At 40.4% G+C, this 19,114-nt stretch overlaps 2 protein-coding genes across 2 annotated transcripts in view; one reads left to right on the top strand and one right to left on the bottom strand.

Annotated features, from left to right (window-relative positions):
- Positions 1-1,556, top strand: part of TMEM163 (transmembrane protein 163) — a 104,760-nt gene extending 103,204 nt beyond the window's left edge. The window contains exon 8 of the mRNA XM_010575134.1: positions 432-1,556. Coding sequence (XP_010573436.1) covers positions 432-492 — 61 coding nt within the window. The 3' untranslated portion in view covers positions 493-1,556. The remainder of the gene's footprint in view (positions 1-431) is intronic.
- A 13,278-nt stretch (positions 1,557-14,834) lies between these two features.
- MGAT5 (mannosyl (alpha-1,6-)-glycoprotein beta-1,6-N-acetyl-glucosaminyltransferase) overlaps positions 14,835-19,114 on the bottom strand; it is an 80,320-nt gene continuing 76,040 nt past the window's right edge. Inside the window, exons 15-16 of the mRNA XM_010575133.1 lie at positions 17,194-17,351; positions 14,835-15,456 (exon numbers count right to left, since the gene is read on the bottom strand). Coding sequence (XP_010573435.1) covers positions 15,258-15,456; positions 17,194-17,351 — 357 coding nt within the window. The 3' untranslated portion in view covers positions 14,835-15,257. The remainder of the gene's footprint in view (positions 15,457-17,193; positions 17,352-19,114) is intronic.

Genomic DNA, 19,114 nt, shown 5'->3' with positions numbered 1-19,114 from the left:
AACTAAATTGTTTTGGCAACTACCCGATTTCACAGTTTGTGAAACTACTGCTATTCTCCTCTACTGTTAGATACCTTCTTCCAGCAGCCTGGTGTGAAACAGGTTGCTACAACAGTCCCTTTCCCACTGATCCCTTCATGGATTCTCCAGCCAAAAATGACTGCTGCTCTGCATTTCCATTTCTTAGTGCAGCCCTGCATCCCAGCTTCCTAAAGGACAGCCCCTCTCCACACAGTTTGTTTTACACTCCCTTTTGGGCAGAATTAATTGTGGGGCAGAATTAATCCTGATCAGGAGAGAGCAAGATAAGGCTGTTACTACCTCTGAGTTCTTTCTAATTCATAAAATAAATTAATATAAGTAAACAGAACACCCCAGTTCCAGGGCTTTCCTCTGTCTCTGCATCAACACTCCTGTGCTTTCCTCTGCAGGTTGCTTATTGATATGATACCCCGTGTAAGGCAAACGCGCCATTATGAAATGTTTGAGTGAAGATCACACCCTCTTCTCTGTCAGGACTGTAAAACTACAGCATCATACATTTTGGCAAGTGGTGCCAATGGTATTTTACTAAATATGCAGTTTGTTTCCCGTGGTCTGTTTTTGTTGAAGTTTGTTTTAATGGGAAATCTCTCTGTAAAACTGGCATATGTGCACACTGCTTGCAATTCAGCAAAACAGCAGCATTTTTTTTTTTCAAGTATGCTATTGATTCCTGTGACAATAGAAAACACGCGGTTTGCAGTTTTAACCCAGCTGCCATGTTGTATATTCCAGAGTGAAAGTGTTCTTAATGGTGTGATAAGCCTGTGGGTAAAGAAGTGCCAGTTTCAGATCATGTTTTTTACCCCCCCCGGCCTGTACTTTCCCAAACACATGCTGTAACAGAAGTACAATCCTTACTAACCTCTTCAGCTAACAGAGTATCCTATGTAGAGTCTGGACACCAAGAGCTGTGTTGCTTAAAACACTTCAGTAGCTACTTCCTCCCCCACCATTCAAACAAATGCACAGAAAGAGCAGGTACAAACCATTCTGTGCTCAGAGAGATACTTCATTTTAATCCTAAATTAACTGAAACTATACCTCTTCCACATAAATTCCGTTTTTTCTTAATGAGACACTGTTCATAGCTTTGCATGGACCAAACAAGCACACACAGTATTACTGTACAGACCAAAGCCAAGGAAGGAAGGAAGCTGCTTGAGGAATGGGATCCTCATCTTCTATTATACTATACGCAGATATACCAGCATGTGTGACTTTGTGGTTGCTCTGTAGTCTGACGATGGCACAGCAGTGGCTCAATCTGGTGGTGAGATACAGATCTATTTATTAGATTTAGATTGTCCTGTAAAGTGTTGCTCACCTTCCATCATGCATCTTATATATTACTTAATAGCAGGTTAAATTATAAAAGAATCTTGATGTATAATCAATAAAACTGGTATCTATTTTATACAGTATCTGTAAGTAACATTTGAAAACTATTTCCAGAATGTATCATAGAACAAAGTCTTCCTGTATAGCAGCCTATTAAACTGGATTCTCTGGCTGTATCTATTTTCTCTTTATTTTATATATTCCAGGTTGGTTTTCACAACACAGAACCAGTATTGTTGCTTCTGTTTATCACAGGTGGATAAAAAATAGACAGTCCACTCTTATGTTTGAAATAGGACCATGGTAAGTAGCCAAGGAGCTAGAACTGCCCATTTCTAGCTACATCACAATAGACTACATAAGCTAGAGTAGATGTACAATTAAGCTATTCAGTGATTGATGTACAGTGGGGACACTGATTTTCTTGCTGGTACTTTGTGATGCTAAAACCGTATTTCCCATCATATGTCACTTAGCAAGTTCTCGGCCAGATCCTTAAGGATCTTTAGTAAAAGCCAACTCCAAGAGATATGTGTAGGAAGAGACCACCCAAAGGTTTCACTGACCTGACAGTGCCTATATGAGGTGCACAATATTGGAAAGATGACACTCAGTTCCACTTCAAACAGAAAATTCTTTATGGCAAAATGAATTTTGTTCTGCTGCTATAGTTTAGTTATACATATTTTGGATCAATTAATTAAGTTCGTATAAATCTTTGTATGGAAACTTTATAATATTGTTGCTATTAGTGCTGATGCTGCTTGTGCCTTACTGTCACAGGATGATGTTAGAGATCATCATGTCATTCAGCAGTACGATGAAAGTAACTACAACGCTTTGACAAGACAAAGGAGCTACTTCATAAATGCATTCAGCAAGGACTCCAGAAAGACTGTAAAGTATAGGAGTCATCACTGTACTCCTCTCAGGTGGATTTGTAAATATCAAATACCTCCCCAAGACCCCTTCTTCCTACACAAGTTCCTAATTTGGTATGCTTTTGCTTATTCCTGACTTTTTCCTGTTAAGCTGCTTCTCTGTCTCATAGTTCCATGAAGTGAGCTGTGGAACAGATATTTCCCCACTGATTAACTAGCTTTTGTCAAGCATCTTCAGCCTCAGAATCATAAACATAGCTATATTAGACATTTCATGGTTTTGTTAGTTTTATTAGTACTGTCTACCCTCTTCTGCCCCTGCAGGGGCTTTATTACTTCTCCAGTCCCATTTCTAGTGGTGAGAATGACACTTGGGAACTACTAAAAGTGCTGCTCCACAGGGCCATGCACTCCAGCAGCCCGTTTGTAGCAGAGGCCAGTGCCAACTGCTTCTGAAGGGAAGTGAGGAGATGTAACTGCTTGCGGCAAGACACTTAACTCCTGGTACAACCTTTGCAACACAGAAGTCCTAGACCATTGAAAGTATGTACGACATTAAAACCAACCCCCAGCTCAAACATTAAATAATTCTGTTAAAATGCTGAGTGTAAATAGGAGCACAGGACTAGGCAGATGTGTTCATGCATGAAGCAAAGCTAAACGCTGAGTAAACGTAGTTTCACACTTCATGCTGGAACTCCAGCATGCTCTTAGAGGATGTTTGTTAAGTACAGACTCCAGCTGTGTAGCCTTCAAAAAGGAGATGTGGTTAAACAAGTTAATCATACTTTTTCTTATCAGATTAATTTAAACTAATTGCAGAAACTTTTCAGTTACTACAGGTGCTTCAAAGCATTTCTGATATTAGAATGTAAATACAAGAAAATACTTGCAATACTTGCGATACTTCAAAGGAAAAAGACCAGGAAATAATGATACTCAGAAATGAAAGCAAATACATGCTGATAAAGCCAGCTAGAATCAGGGAGACTTTGTATGGCACATGACAATAGAAAAGAAAAATAACTGCTCATCCAATTTACCAAGGCACTCTGCTTTAGCTAGCCACCCCCAAAGGTAACAGTTTCTATGTTAGTTTTCTTTATTAAATGCCTGTGCCAGCTGATTTTTCTAACTATGAGCTAGATAACAAGTGTGCTTCCAGCTAACCTAAGTGAAGGTGGGCTTTTCAAAAGCTGAAATAGCTCAAAAGCACTCGGACTAATCACCTGAAACCTGGCACTGGCCAACATAATACACTTTGCTTGGTGATCACAGGCCACAGAAGCTTGTCAGCAGTGCCAAAGCCTCTTTGTTGTGCACAGGACACAAGGAATGAGCTTCAGTGTTCACACAAGGAACAGCACTGGCCAGTACAGAAACTGCAAACTGACACTGAAGTCTGCCCAAACTCAGAATTGCGAATTAATCCCTGAAAGTGACTATGCATCCGAGCAGATGCTTTGAATTTAGCCGTATTGTTCAGCAGAGAAAGAAGCTATCAAAAACTCTCACAGTAAGGATTACACCAGCTGCAGTCTTGAATCCCAAGCCATGCCTCACATGAACCAGGTAGGCATGAGGTGTATTTTAATAATGGAAAAAAATAAATGTTCCACTTACTTACTTACTTACAGCTAAAAGCCAGATTGTCATCAAGAAATCACCAGACTAACATGCCTTGCTGATTTAGTCCCATTTCTCTTCTCACAATAGTAGGTAAATGCCGTAAATAAGTCTCATCCAACCATGGTGGAAAAATGGAGCCTCAAAAGAAGCTCCTTGCTGAAAATGATGTTCCAGAAATGGACCTGAAGCAAAGAACCCAGACAAGAAGCTCCTCAGACATGGGCAAATTCAGCTCTAGGTACACCTGCATCTGGGAATGTACCACAGAGTTTCTCATGGTCAGTAATACCATTTGCATTGCTGCAAACCCAGCTGCCTGGGAAAAAGCATAGACATTTCTGGCATCCTTTTCTGTGGGTCAGCTCATGAAGATGCGAGGTCACGAGACAAGTAGTAAGCCTTAATAATACACAAAGCAGGAATGTTTGTTCCCAACATGGCAATGCATTTTTTCCTAAACAGTCAAATTTATACTCAAGTAATGTCTTCACTATCCGTTTTCTTTTGAAGCCTGAGGATGGAGTATTAGAGGGCCATGATAGCAGCAAGCTGCCTCTGCAGCAACAGAGATTAGGAAAAGCTGAAGCTACTTGACCCAGAGATTATCCCTGGGGGGCACGGACGTGTGTAGATGCTTCATCCAGCGTTTGGACATAGGAAAGTGGTGTGCTGTGCTCGCAGCACCTGCAATTTCTCTCCTCTGCTCCTAGGTCTGCTGCTAGTCTGTGCTAGGTGCACTGCCACCAAGTGGTGCTGTGACAAAGCACATCACTGAGCCTGTGGCTGTGTTTATTGAGTACCAGTAACTAAGGAGTAGCACACAAAAACACATTCCTGCGGCCTGGCATGTGGGTCCAGGTTACACAACTGGAGAGCATAATTAAATCAAGTAGCAGACAACCCAGGGATATTTCCCTCTCCTGTTCCTCCCACGTTTGAGAGCTGACGTTTTCCTTTCAGCCACAAGATCAGCATTTGAGGCAGCACTGAACGGTCCTTGAATTTTACCCGATTGGTGCTACTCCCTGCGGTCAGCACAGCTGCTCCTCTGGCAGCCTCCAGCCCACCCCGGGAGCGTGCGAGAGCAGGTCAGGAGAAGCCCAGCCTGCAGGTCCAGCAGGGACAGACATGGGCACCAACAAAAGCACTCGGATGCAGGGAGGCTGGCTGAAAGTACGTTTATCCAAAGCCTGCACAGAAGGGCTACTCTCTCTACATTAGTTTGGCAAGTAATTGGGAAACATCCTATTTTGTCAGCTAACGCTGTTGCCGCCAACCCCGGTATTCTTCTGAACGCACTTCTTCATAACACAGGCCTTACAGGATTGTAACCCTTTACCTTACACTGAGCAAGGAGTGAAGGTGACACCTGTTCTAAAATACTGAAGTGACAAGAAGTGCCAACCTCCTTTTCCTGGAGCAGACCCATTGAGCAGAATCCAAGCCAGCAGCGTGGTCTTGGGCAAATCCCATTGATTCCTCCCTCCCGCCTATGGAGGCGGGGAGGAAATAAAAGCTGAGAGGGGTCTCTCAGTCTCTAAAAAGCAATTTAGCAGCCTTTACTTCAAAAATCCACTGGACTGATTACTTACATTGCAAGCAAGCAACAGTTGTTACTTGCTGAAACACCAGAGGCTCGTCATACCTTGGTACGTTTTCTTTAAAGGTGGTATTCCTGCTTCAGCATTTTTGTTCAGCGCTTTTCGCTTTGAAGTTTCCCTTCTCACAAACGTGCTCAAAAATGTGCACGAAGCAGACGCCTTCAGCCAGCCAGCGCTCCTCCGACGTCCTGCAGTAAGTCTCGTGGGAGGAAAGACCTCCAAGCCACGGGTCCACAAGACAAAGCAGGACATACAGTGAGACCTAACATCTGGAGCCTGTTCAGTGCAAACAGTATTTGATTTCTTTGGCAACAAAGATTTACTACTGGGATTTTAGTTAAATGCAGTCTCCATAATCAGTAAAATAATAAAATGTGCAAGTCCCAACAAGCATAAACATAAATACAGGGCATTGTAAAGCAGTAAACTGGGATCCTCTGTCTCTTGCAAGCTGAAGTGTCAGTGCAAGGTGAGGCTTTTGAGCAGCACAAAGTCCCAGCAAAATGTTTCCAGCTGTGGACTCTCTACCAGATGGAGTTTGACTGAACCCAGTCTAAGCGTCTAAGTTGCAGGATTTAGTATTCAAGCTCCCTGAATGATCTTTCCAATACAGCTGCATGGCGTGTGTGTTTTTTACTCCAAGTTCCAATTTTCATACATTTTTTTTCCGTTATGTGACTGCAACGCAGCCCACCACTGACTCTAGCTGCTCACCATCTTACAGATGTCTCCTTATAATGTCAAAGCTGAACAATAATTAGGGGAATGAAACAGGAAGGAAAATGTTTCCAAAAATAACCAGAACAAGGGACTGAATGAGCAGTGTCCTCCACTAATTAATTTTGATGTTAGGAAACATTTCAGAATTGTGGTATGTTGAACAGCAACACAGAACCAACAAAATTTTCACCAATTTTAACCTGAGGTAAAGTTCGCCACAGAAATACCCATAAAAAGGGGTGACTGGTGAAAAATACTCATGTACTTCGCCTCACTGAAACAGTAATAAAAGGCTCTTGCAGAAGTACTGCCAGCAACACGCAGCAGAAAACCATCCTGTGTAGCCACGATGCCCTAAACTCCCCAATTCCGGCAGTGAATAGATGATGCAATCCAAACCCAGGTCACAAACCCTCTCCCAAACCTGCAGGCACTTCACCTTCCCACTTCAGTGTGACATTTTTATTTATGCTATTGCTTACCAGTGTTGTCTGTCATTAACTGGGACAAGGAAAAAAAAAAGGATCCCAAGTTGATAGTTACTGACTTCTGTACTATTCTGATTTTACATTACTCAGTTATGTGTGGCCACATGTTAAAAAAAAAAGCCTACAAAAAAGATGGAAAAAGGTGGTGGTGTAAGAAAGTAAGCAGTTGCTTCTCACCAGTGTAGTTTTAAAAAGTACATAGCAGCTATATTACAAATGGACATTTTTACAACAGAAAAAAAGAGCTGGTCTTCATTTTGGTTTTTTGGTTGGTTGGGGTTTTTTTACTATTCATTTTACTACTGCATACTGCTCCCACATTAATTGTTCTATTACTCTTGGACACCTCCCCTGAAACCTCTAAAAATCCCTAGCAGAAGCTGACAGGAGAGGACCCTTCCCTTAGTCTCGGCTGGGCTAACAAAAAATGAGGTGGGCAGAAAGAGCCATTCAGCAGAATGGGTGCAACCAAAATAAACCGACAGTTCCCTCTAAGAAGTCTCAATCTGTGCACATTTATATTGTACGTCTTTTTTGATGTATGTGCTTACAACCTCCGAGGTGATTTAACGTGGCATCCATCAAGCGGACTGAATGCACACTCCACTCCCCCTAAGACACAGGTTACCATCTCTCAGACGATTTTGGCAGAGGGACTCTCCACGGCGCCTCGTGGGTGCTGGCTCCTGCAGCACCAGCTGCTGTTGGCTGCTGAAACCTCAGCCCAGCCTGGGAGCGACGCTGACTGAAGCAACACAGGCACGTAGTCCAAAGTTTCATGCTTGATCTCTTGTTCCATAGGCGAGCATTCCATAAGCCATCCCAGCTCTTAGCATTTAAACTTGGATCTTGAAAGACAACACTCTCTAAAGCTGTTATTTTACCACAACATAGCTTTCATTTTTTAACTCCGTAGTGTATTGTGCCAGTAAGTCTTGTCTATCCATGTGCTGCTGTGCAATTCCAGAGTCTTCCTTGTGTACTGGAAATTTCTAGGAAACCAGGAATTCCTCACTACTGCTGTGGCAAAACTGCCCTGCTGAAATGAACCTTGATTTTATCCATTGTCCAACTTGGATTTAAAAGACAAAGTAAAAAGATAATTACTTGCCTGTTGTTCTTATGGCCCAGATGTGGGTAGATGGGACTGTTTGTGCTCACCTCTGAAGAGGTGGGCCAGCAGCAGAAATGCCCAGCTACAGAATTGCAAGGATAAGCCACAGAAACGCGATTTTGGATAAATGGCAGCTCACAGACTTCCCATTTAAGCACAAAGCAATCATAAATCCAAATCACACAAGAAAAAGGTTTATTGAAAAATAAAGTTCTCCCTAGTTTTTTTTCTACAACAGTGAAAACAAAGCATTTTTCTATGCCATTAAAGTACAGACATTTACTTTTCTAAAAAAAAGAAAAAAAAATTAAAAAAATCCCATCCTATTGAACCCCAGTAACTTGACAGTATCTGAACCACTGTGTTCTGTTCTTTCTGAATCAAACTGCTTGAACGTAATATAGTGGAACACAACCATTTAAATAAGACAAAGGATCAACCTTTTAAGAGAGACTTCAAACCAAACAAAATACACATAAGTACCAGCCTGACCCTGAAGTTCTCATGTACATATAAAAACTCTCATTGACTCCGAATTATTATCTGCAAATGCAGCACTCTTATTTTTACAGATTTTAGTAGGGGTTTTTTTCAATATACAGTGCTACAGGGATTATTCAGACTTTGACCCCCTTCGCCCATGGAGAGAGAGTCTCCCCCAGGGAATGACTCAGACCAGAAACCAAACTGCTGCCCCAAATTGCCCTCTGGAGGGCCCCCCCGCAGCAGTCAGCCTAGCAAGCTCAGGGGGATCAACTTCTCCAAGCTCAAATTAGCTTTGTAAATATCCCCTTGTATTTTTATTTTAGCTCTCCTGGAAGCTTCAGGGTAACTTTTCTCATAAAACGTACTCTTTTTTTCCTTTGGTAAAAACTGGCGTTTCCTCCTGCTCTGCTGTATTCCTTTGCAAAAACCAAATAAACCCATGACTTCTTAAAAATGGTTTCACTGTACTGCAACAGACCTGGTAATGAACGTAACAAATTAGTTCCGGGTATAACCCTATTAAAATTAACTGCCTTCAGACAGCAATTTAACTTGATTTATTGTGTACCTATCTGATACTTCGAACTACTTTGCAGCTGCTGGAGTCCGAGCCAGGACCTGTTGCATGCACTTTGCCAAGTGTCCGGATGGCTCCAGTAAATGCCATAGCATTATTTACATGCTCTCCTTAAAGCCAAGGATTTTGCTGGCTCCTGCAGGACCGAGCCTCTACTGCGTGGCTGGCCGCGAGTGCAGCAGCACTGACCTAGGGCTGGTATTTGCAAGTACGACAGTGCAGTGCAATAGAGATATTATTTTCCTGTACAAAGCAGCAGCCGCGTGTTACAATAGCTGTGAAACGTGAGGACAGCAGGGTCCACAATGCTTCAGTCCTGCGAGCCCTTACGCAAGGTGACAAATTCTGTTCCCATGCATAGCCCACCTTAGTTAAATGGCACCTGCGCTGACCTTCCTAGCAGAGGGAAGGGTATTCACTTAATTACAACTGAATTTTTTAAAAGCCGTTTCTGTGTGTGGAAGGTGGAGTTATTTCATCAAAACTTTGAGGACCTGATTTTATTTACCCATTTAATAAAGAGGTGGCTTAGTGCTGTTAGGAGAGGTGTGCTGAATTAAAACATACTATTGTATGTTCATAATTATATGAATATGTCAAGGATTACACCTATAAAAGCAAGACACTTTGGCAACAGTTGCACTTTCCCTGGAAGAAAGAACATGAACAACGCCTCACATCTGAGGCATTCTGGGGTTCAGCCTCTGGTATTTTCAACACATTCCTACAGTAAACATCTTACACTTGATACACGGAGTTTGCTCTTTACACTTTCCATTTAAATATCATATTTGGAAATTACAAACTAACTTAAAAAAAAAACCAACCTATAGAGCTGCTTAAAAATATGAAGACAAGATTTAAGTCACTGCCCATAAAACAATATGGTTTGATGTTACATTTACAGCAATATTATTAAAGCCTATCTCAATGAAACCATATCTGTCCCTGGCCTTTTCAGCCTGAATGAAAGCGTACATCCGTCAGTGCATTATTCGCCTCGACTTTACAGCGGTCCCTAAAACAATGGGACCAAAGGAGAACTACAAATGGAAAGAGGTCCCAAGTCCAAACTTGAAGGCATAGCAGCTGTAGGGCAAACATCATGAAGAGCGAGCCATGCCAAAATGTTAGCACCCCTGGAAAAAAAGACTGTGAAACTGGAAACCGATAACTACTAGTCTCTTTAAAAAAACCAAACAACAAAAAACCCAAACACCCCACCCCTCCAACTCCAAACTGTAGACTGAACAGCTATTTATCCAAGTTTTCACCTGATACTTTAATAATAGGTAACATCAACTTAGTCAGAGATGATATCTGCTGTAAACAGCAAGGAAAATTGGCTGCTGATATGTGTACAATATAACCTGCAAGTGTTTGGTCTTTATCTTGTAAGATACAGTGCTTTGTATGTATTAAAAAGGGAGAGCTGCTTTTTTAATTTGAAGAAAAATTAATGGAGGAGTTCAGCTATCACTGAAGCCAGTGGGAGTCATGAAGTTAATTAGACTTGAATGAGATAGTATTCAGCCTGATTCATCCCATTTAATTTATTTTACTAGCAAAATCTGGTCCTGAAATGCACTACAAGCAAAATACATACCTGAGAAAGCAATTTGGATTTTGTTTATGTGAAAAGTGCTGCAAGCTCATAAATCATCTTTGTAATTTAGATGGGCCACTCATTTTTGAGAGGGGAGGGCATGTCTTTCATATCAAGGATAAACCAAGGACGTTGACTAGGATTTTAAAGGATACTTGTACAACACGATTAAGGGAGGAGAGAGAAGACATCAGCTAAGAACCTGATTTGCAGCTGGTATCAACAGAAACTTTCAGCAAGTCTGAATGCTTGTCAATAAGCAAGTTGCAAAAGCCAGTACAAGTAGTTGGGAGCAGAGCCGAGCGGGGAAGATGCAGAGTCCTGGCTCTGTCTGCAACCCCGTTCTGCGGTCTCCAACTGACACCTGATCAGCAGCTATTCTGCAAAATATTCTTCTTGCAGAAAAGTAGTAGCATTAAAAAGAAAAACATCTGCAATAAGCTGAATATCCAGAGTTCCCTCCCCACTGAGAGTCGTAAATTCAGGTACCATAAAATGACTGTACTCTCCGGGTAGCACCAGGAATCACCCCGTGCACTTCCATGTACAGACGTCTTTAGCCAAAAAAACCACCACCTCACAAACTTTAATGTGGATCTTCAATTCTCCTGCTGATCAAATCAGATATGGCTGTTCCTAGAGGTTTTCTGTTAGCATTGTCTCCTAACGGCTTTAGTTTGCCCTCTGGTCTTTAAACAAAGATGTCCCATCCCAGCAGGAGCTCTCATGTCAAATTACAGATATTCAGTGAAGGGTATTCTGCTTGCAGGAGCAACTTTTTGCAAGAATTATGAAAGTTATAGTTTTATCTTATTAACCTTTACCTTATAGTTTTAGAACCGATTTCTCCACTACTTAAAAACTTTCAAAATTCATGGTGCTAAGCTGTATAGTCATCAAGCACTATTTTTACCTGTAATTAGTGTTCCATTATACTTGTTCAGACAGTGTCCATATTCCAAACGCTCATCCAAACCCCAAAGAAAGTAAAAAAAGGCACATAAACATTAAATATTTGTAGGAGAAACATAATCTGATATAAACAAGCAAACACGCAGCTGCAACTATAAATTACAAAAAGAAACATAGAAACTAAGCAAAAAATGCAAAAAGCAACTCTATTTATACATGTGCAAATCAACTTGCATATATGAAATAAATGAGGTTTTTATTGGCATTTTTAAACAGTGTGTATTTACCAACTTTACCTTTCAAAGGCAAGCCTTTATGTTAATTTTAATAAATATGTAAATGCTTCTCAAGTTTTCTAATCTCGCAGGAACAAGATTTTTGAAAAAAACTAGGTCACATACAAAAATACAAAATTTTAAAACAAAGAATGTCTTGATATGAGAGATATGTTTAAAAGCTTGTAAAGTGTTTTTATATTCAACTTTTTTGACATTTTTTCCCATCAATTGCTGATCAATATATTCAAATGCAAGTCATGCAAAAACCTGATTTCTGAGTAAAGGAAGCTGCAAGCTTTACTGTCAGACTGCAAAACAGTAGCACAGTCCCATCTCTAATAACCTTGTTTAAGTGCAATAATTGGACTACACCTTTATTCTTTAATTAGGAAGGAAAATAGTCATGGAACTTGGACAGAAGGCTGCCCTCTATCCTGACATGTGGAAATATATTATACATTTTAGTAAATCATTCAAAATTTTAAATAGTCCCACATGGATTTGCCTGAGTGCTTATCTGCAGAAGGATTCACTTATTTATCAACGCACGAACAAACACTGCTGAGTGATGGGGGAGTGCTGTATCGGGTTTAGTGAGTAATGTTTACAAAGTTTATGCACTTACAGTTCTCATATGATAGTTTCCTTTTACAGAAATTTAGACTGAAGCTGCAGTTCATAAAAGTAATATTTCTTCTGAAAAGAGAGTTTAAAATTAATAATAGAGGCCTATCGAATTATAGGTCTTGGTTCTTTTTTCTTTAAGATTGATGAGCCTTCTTTATAGATTTCAATGGAAATAAGATCAGACCCAACTGATTCTGAAGCCAATTTAGATGTTCTGTCCCTGGCTAAAATGCAAGCAGCATTGGTATCTGCTGTTTCATTTTTGCCAGGATGCAGTAATTCAATTCAGTAGACTAGAAAGCAACAGTGCTACAGCATGAAAAAAACCCAGAGCTTATATAGACTCTCCCTGCTGTGGTAAAGGCAAACTTAGCATTGAGCAAAACACTAGACCAGAAAATCTTATAACAACAAATACCAAACCCCTCCCATCTTTAAAGGTTTAGAGGCAAAATAAAATGCAGTATGCCATGTGGCCCATACACTGGGGGCGGGAAACAAGCAAATATGTATTTACAGCAAAGAATTGCACTACAGCAAAAACTACGTGTTTTGCATTCTTTAAGTGCACCCATACAAATCTTTGTTTCTGATGTAATTCTGCAATATCTCATTCCGAACTAAATTCCTGCCTGAAGAACCTCAGGCTGAATGGGTAAAGGCAAATTCTGCTGTTGCCTTTACTTTCAGCACCAGGTGTAAGTGTATATATTTTAATATGCAGGATTTTCCAGTTGCATGAATATGCACAGGTATGCAGGAAATATTATATATAAATACAAAATGAATTGTTGCGCCTGCTCAGACTCATTTCCAAACCTCCTCCCCCAGCTTTTCCCGAGTATTAAAACTATTGCAAACTCCATTTGTGCTGACTGAAGCAAACGCTGAGCTATGGTAACAGTGAGGATTTTCATACTAGTTTGTGTTTGTTTTCTTTTCATACAAAAAGTTTGCCTCCCATTATAGGGCCCAGCTGTTCTGTTTCTGGAAAATTACTCTAAAATGCAGCACATCATCACAATGCAGTTCCTGGTGACCCTGCTGTTCAACACTTCCCACATACCCTTTTTGGATACTGAACAATCTCTCAGGATTAAGTTCTGTGTAGTCCACAGCAATGTTACGGAGTTTCACAGGATAACACTGTCAGGAGTGCTGAGGCAGTAAACAAAAAAAACTTGAAAAAACTAATTCAGTGCTTTCAAATTGAAACTTTAAAATGTATACTGTTCTGCTCTCTTGTCTTGAGAATTTATCCAAGATTAAATAGCATTTCCCTTGCTTGGTCTTTGGTAGGTCAAGAGACACATCAATATTCACACACAGGTAGTGAATGCCAGTTACAAGAAAAATCTGAACCAACCGGATATATCCAAGAAAGGAAAATTTAAAGTATCTATGCTTTTCTTTATTAACTGGTAATGTTTGTTAATCTTTATGAAAAAACCCTTCATGATGATTTGAGGTTTTTTTCCCCGTATGGTCAGAGCACGTCCAAAGTGTAAACCTGCACACTACGAGTGCTTTCAAAATATACTGCAGATTTGTTTCTCACTGATCTTAGCATATCATTTCCTGACTCCAAATGGTGCTGTCAAGCATGCCACCTTCTGCTGAAAATAACAAAACTTACCCCTATAAAAAGAAGGCGGTTTAGAAGATTTAACTTGCTGCTCTAAAAAAATGAAGTTTGATTTGAATACCAAACTCTTGAATTGTTTTAGTCTAAATTTGTAATTGGTGTGCCTGCTAAAAGAAAAAAAGAAACAAACACCACCCCCCAAAACAGAAAACCAAAGAACCCACAAGACTGATCAATGCTTTTCTTAGCAGTTTTTTGTCTCCTCTTACTTGTTCTTTGGAAAAAAATTCTCTTTAAAAACCTAGCTAGTTATGAAGACATTTTACATTTCTATCATACAATAATTATAGTTAGCTTAGTTTAACCTTTCTATGTCATTCAGCAACACTTTAACTACTGGAAGCCGTAGCAAACTGAGGCTCTAATGATAATATTGCTCCAATGATGCTGAATACTTTTTGCTTCACACAGTATTTCTAGTAGACAGACTACAACAGAAGCATGGGCAAATTCCAAGGATTACTCTCTAAATGGGACCAGTAAACTGTGACAAGTCCATTCCAAAAATGGCAGTATGTTTTTGTAGCTTTTCCACTGAAGAAAATGCCACAATCCTAGTCAGTCGTTGAGTCACCAAGATGATGTGTCACACGCTGGCAACTGCCTATTTGCTCATTCATGATACTCTCTGTTTAGACTGCTCCGATGCAGCAGCCGTGACGCAGACAATACCTTGTTGTATACAAAGATTTAAAAAAAAAAAAAAAACAGAAAGAAGAACTGGGCCCAGATAACCCAATAACAGGGTACAGAGCTATCTTGTGATTCTGAGTTCTTGTGAAGTAAACCACTTTATAGCCATTCAAGCTAAAGCAGTACCCAAACCAGTGCACCTAGAATAAAATGTTAGTCCTCCCTCCCCTGCACACCCCTCCCTCAAGCACACTTTTTTCAATTTTCTACTGGAATGAAGTTGAGATCCTTTAGCTAACCATGATGGGGGATGTCCTAACTCATTAAAAAAATAGAAAACACTTCACCCAAACAACAGAAAAAGAAGTTTGATGGGTCTGGGAATTTTGTACAAACTATTCTGTGCAGTCATCTTCAAATCACTGTAGAACATGAAACTCGTTTCTCTTCGCAAACAGATGAAAGAATCTGAAGAGTTACACTGCAAATGTTCTTATAGGGAGAAAAGGTCAGTTAGCTGTTTGTTATGAATCCCTCCTCTCTTAGTAGATAATTCTGCCCAGCAATGATAGCTCTGCCTGCAGCGAAAAACCTGGACAAAAGTGCAGGAAGTAATAAGTAGCTCCTCTCAAAACTACTTACATTTTGTCCTCAACTCAAAAGAAGCTCTGCTGCTGCTATAGGCAGTCTTTACAAAGCGCAACCTGCCCCTTAATATAGTCTCTGCAGGGGCAGATTCTTCTGTGGGTTGGGTGGGAGCCGGCACAGCTGAACAATAAGAGGTCACCTTGGAAAACACAGTGCTTCCTTCTTCCATCAAAAGAGGGGACCAGAATATCATTTGCAGACTCCATGGTGAGACATTCAATATTATGCCTAAAAAGCAAAGCACATCATCTAAATCACAGTGGAGTTTACAGGAGTTCAGTACAGTTTCCATCCTTCCTTGTTAAAAATAAAATAAAATGCTGTATTACATCCTAAATCAAGTACATTCAGAATTGCAGATTTCCAGAACATGACTCTCATTTCTTTTCGCCTGTGCAGATTCTCTCTGCAGAGGGCAGTACAGCCTTTTCAGTTTTACTCGGTTTCCTAAAGATTAATAAAAGAAGTTAAAAAGGAAAAAAAAGCTTTTGACTGTTCCCCAAAGCTAATATTTAAATACACCATGGATTTCTAGTAAGACAAAACCAAAGAATCTGAAATCAGGAGATATTCTCATCGATACCAGCAGGGATCTCCCCCAGGCAAGCCACAACATGCCAGGCAGCCCTGGGGAGCTCCAGGTGCGGTCAGCCAAACTGTGAGCATAAGGCGATGCTGCTGGGGTACAGCAGAAGCAGGTCAGAGCTGGACCCACCGCTCCGAGGAACCAGCTAGTGCTAGCTAGCTGAAAAAAAGAAAAATTCGAGTTGCCATTTTCTGACCACAAAGCTTAAGCACGAGGGTAGCAATTCCAGTAGAAGCTTGTTTTTCACTTAACTCTGGAAACACTGGTAGCTTTCAGCATTTAACAGGTTTTTTTTTCCACAGAATTATAATCTTGTCTAGACAGCTAGAAAAGAAGCCTGACAAAGTTTTTGTATGAGCTGCTTCTGAACTCCACTGGAAATTACAACTTTTCAAACAAAATACAAAAATGAAAACCTTCTACAATTTAATTTAGCAAAAAGTGGAGATAGAAAACCTAGAAAGCAGATTCCCTAGCAGCCATTTGTTGGAGCCTAGCTTTGAGTGCTTTGTTTTCATTCTGAAAGGAACACAGACATATTCCCAAAGTGACAGCACCTGAAAGCAACATTAACTTCCTTAATGCATAGCTCGTAAGCTTTTATCAGTTGGTACTAATACCTCTAATGTACATGGGTTTACAATTCTTTACCCAGGACAATACCGACAAAAGGTTTGCAGAAACAGGAATTGCTAATTGCCAGTGAATATAGATGTTTCAATACGGATGTTAATCGTGACCAATGAGGGAGCTCAATAAATAAAAGCAACACTTTATAAATGTTATATTTAAAATCATGTGAACAACTGACAGAAATCACACAATGTGTACAGATTTCTATTTACTGCAACAAAATGCATTTTGTTTCTGACCCAGCCGACTGAGCACAGTTTGGATAAGCATTAAGAGTCCTGCAAGTTCACCAATTCTCAGAAGGATATGGCAAAAGCTACGGAATAGTGTACCTGCTCAGCCAGGGCTGCAAAGGGTCCATCCAAACACAATTATACCCCTGGCATCTGCGATCCCTGCAGCACAAGCATCTTTGCGCAGTGCAAGCAACCCAACATCAAAGGGGCACACGCGTGGGAGATGGAGGGCAGGGAAGGAAGAGATGTAAATTTTTGGCCTCGGTGCTGTATTCCTCATTGCAGAAACACATGCTACGTGGAACGGTGCTCTCAGCACAGCAGTAACTTCTACCATCCACTGCCACGAAGGACTGACAGCTAACTTCACAGCTTGCTGCAGCCAAACAAGACAGTACTTCTCTCCCCACCTTCCCTTCTCACAGAATTCATGCACTAAACTTAATATGCGGCAAAAGCCAGTGCAATAAAAAGAGACCAAATAATATGTTTGTGCTTCTAAGTACTTACCTAAGCAGAGCTTTGTCCTTGTTAAGATGCTGGAAGAAGGAAGGCTCACAGATGAGCTGGTTTTCCTGACAGACTTGTTTGCAGGATTTTCCAGGTTCAGCAGTTTTTACTTGAAGGGCACTTAATGGTGGCCACATCACCTGCCCATGACAGAAATCCTGCAGTGACAGATCATACTTTATTATGATGCATCCAGTCCCTTGACAGCAATTTTCCCCATTAGTAAAATAAGTGGTTATTATCACCCAAACACTCATTTTGCAGCTCATGTCAGTTGTATTAAAATCAGTAACTTAAGCACATTTTAAAAGAATATTTTTTTTTTTTTTAGCATGAGGGAATTATCACCTTTGCTACTTAAAATGTGGTAGTATCATTCTTCCCTACCTTTACCTTTTTTAATTTATCATAAGCAACTCTAGCTAGTCTCTTTACTTCCACACACCCAACCCGTTTTGGCTTTCTCAGTGACTCCTGTTTCACTAATTTGGTGCTAGCAGAACTATTTTTGTAACAGTAAATATCAGGAGGAAGTTCTGGTAGGAGAAGAATTCCAGAGGCCAGTTACCCTGTAGGCAAGAACTGTCTCAAGTGGCCCATGCGGAGAGCCACGTGGAAAGGATCAGGGGACTCGCAGCTCTACGGAGCGAGCTGAACTCATAAAAGACTGAAGATTTCTACAAAGCAACCAGGACTCAAAGAGTTTGTTTGCTCTTCTTGGTTGAACTGCTAATAAAAGTGCTCTCCCAACACTGAAAAAAATTGCTAAAAATAATGCATGCAGTCAACTGTCACCACAGTGGAAAGAGGGAAGGAAGAAATCATATATAAACACAACTGCTAGCGAAAACTATTCAAAGACAAGTTCGTACGGTCTTGACATTTAAAATGAGAAAAAGCAAAAAGAAAATTTTAAACACTGGTTTTGTATAACATTCCATGATATTCAGCCATTATTTTAACATTTGGCAACTCCCATCAAAAGGTGATCAGAAAATTTGGGCCCAGTCCATCATGGTTTGCTTTCTCCTGACAAAACTAATACTTGTATGGACAGGTCCCACGCTGTGACCCAAAGTCTGAACTACTTGAAATTTTAATGAAGCTAAGACCACAGATCACTTACCAGTTCTCAACATCAGTTTGGTTGTTTTTTTTTCTCTGTTTAGATTTCCTCTGCTGAAGGAAGAAGTTTTCATACTCCCAGGTCTAACCATAAATTTAATATTATACAGTCATGAATCACAGGATATCCTGAGTTGGAAGGGACCCACTAAGATCATAGAGACCATCTCCTGACTCCACACAGGGCAACTTAAAAGCTAAACCATATATCTAAGAGCATTGTCCAAAAGCGTCTTAACACTGACAGGCTTGGGGCCATGACCACTTCCCTGGGGAGCTTGTTTCTGTGCTTGATCACCCTCTCATGAAGAGCTTTTTCCCCAATATCCATTCTGAACTTCCCCTGATGCAGCTCTAAGCCATTCCCTTGTGCCGTATTTGAAAAACCTGAGTAATTTTAGAGCATATTTATGGCAGAATAATTTTAACAGCATCTAAAAGAACACGTTAACAATAGATGGTTGGAGGTACTTTTTAATAAGGTTGTTTCAAAAAGGTCATTTTGCTATTTGGCTTAAGTGCCTTGCTTATTCTGTCCTTTTATAAATCAATATTTAAACTACTAGATGCAGGAGGAAATGTATATAGGTTCAAAATCCAATCTAATACTGTAATATATACCAATGTAATATATACAATATAGTACTGTAATATCAGATTGGATTCACAGCTAGTGCAGGCAGGAGACAAAGTTTTTCAAAGACAGTGAATCACTTGTGAGGCTTCACTGTTTGCTTGGGGCTTCAGCTTTTAACATCTCTTAGTTGAAAATTCTCCCCCAAAACTGGGCACAGCC

Source organism: Haliaeetus leucocephalus, unplaced genomic scaffold (genome assembly GCF_000737465.1).
Source record: "Haliaeetus leucocephalus isolate CR32 unplaced genomic scaffold, Haliaeetus_leucocephalus-4.0 Scaffold451, whole genome shotgun sequence".
In the NCBI taxonomy this organism is placed as follows: domain Eukaryota; kingdom Metazoa; phylum Chordata; class Aves; order Accipitriformes; family Accipitridae; genus Haliaeetus; species Haliaeetus leucocephalus.
The sequence above is the reverse complement of the archived record's forward strand: the minus strand, read 5'-3'. Positions and strand labels throughout refer to the sequence as shown.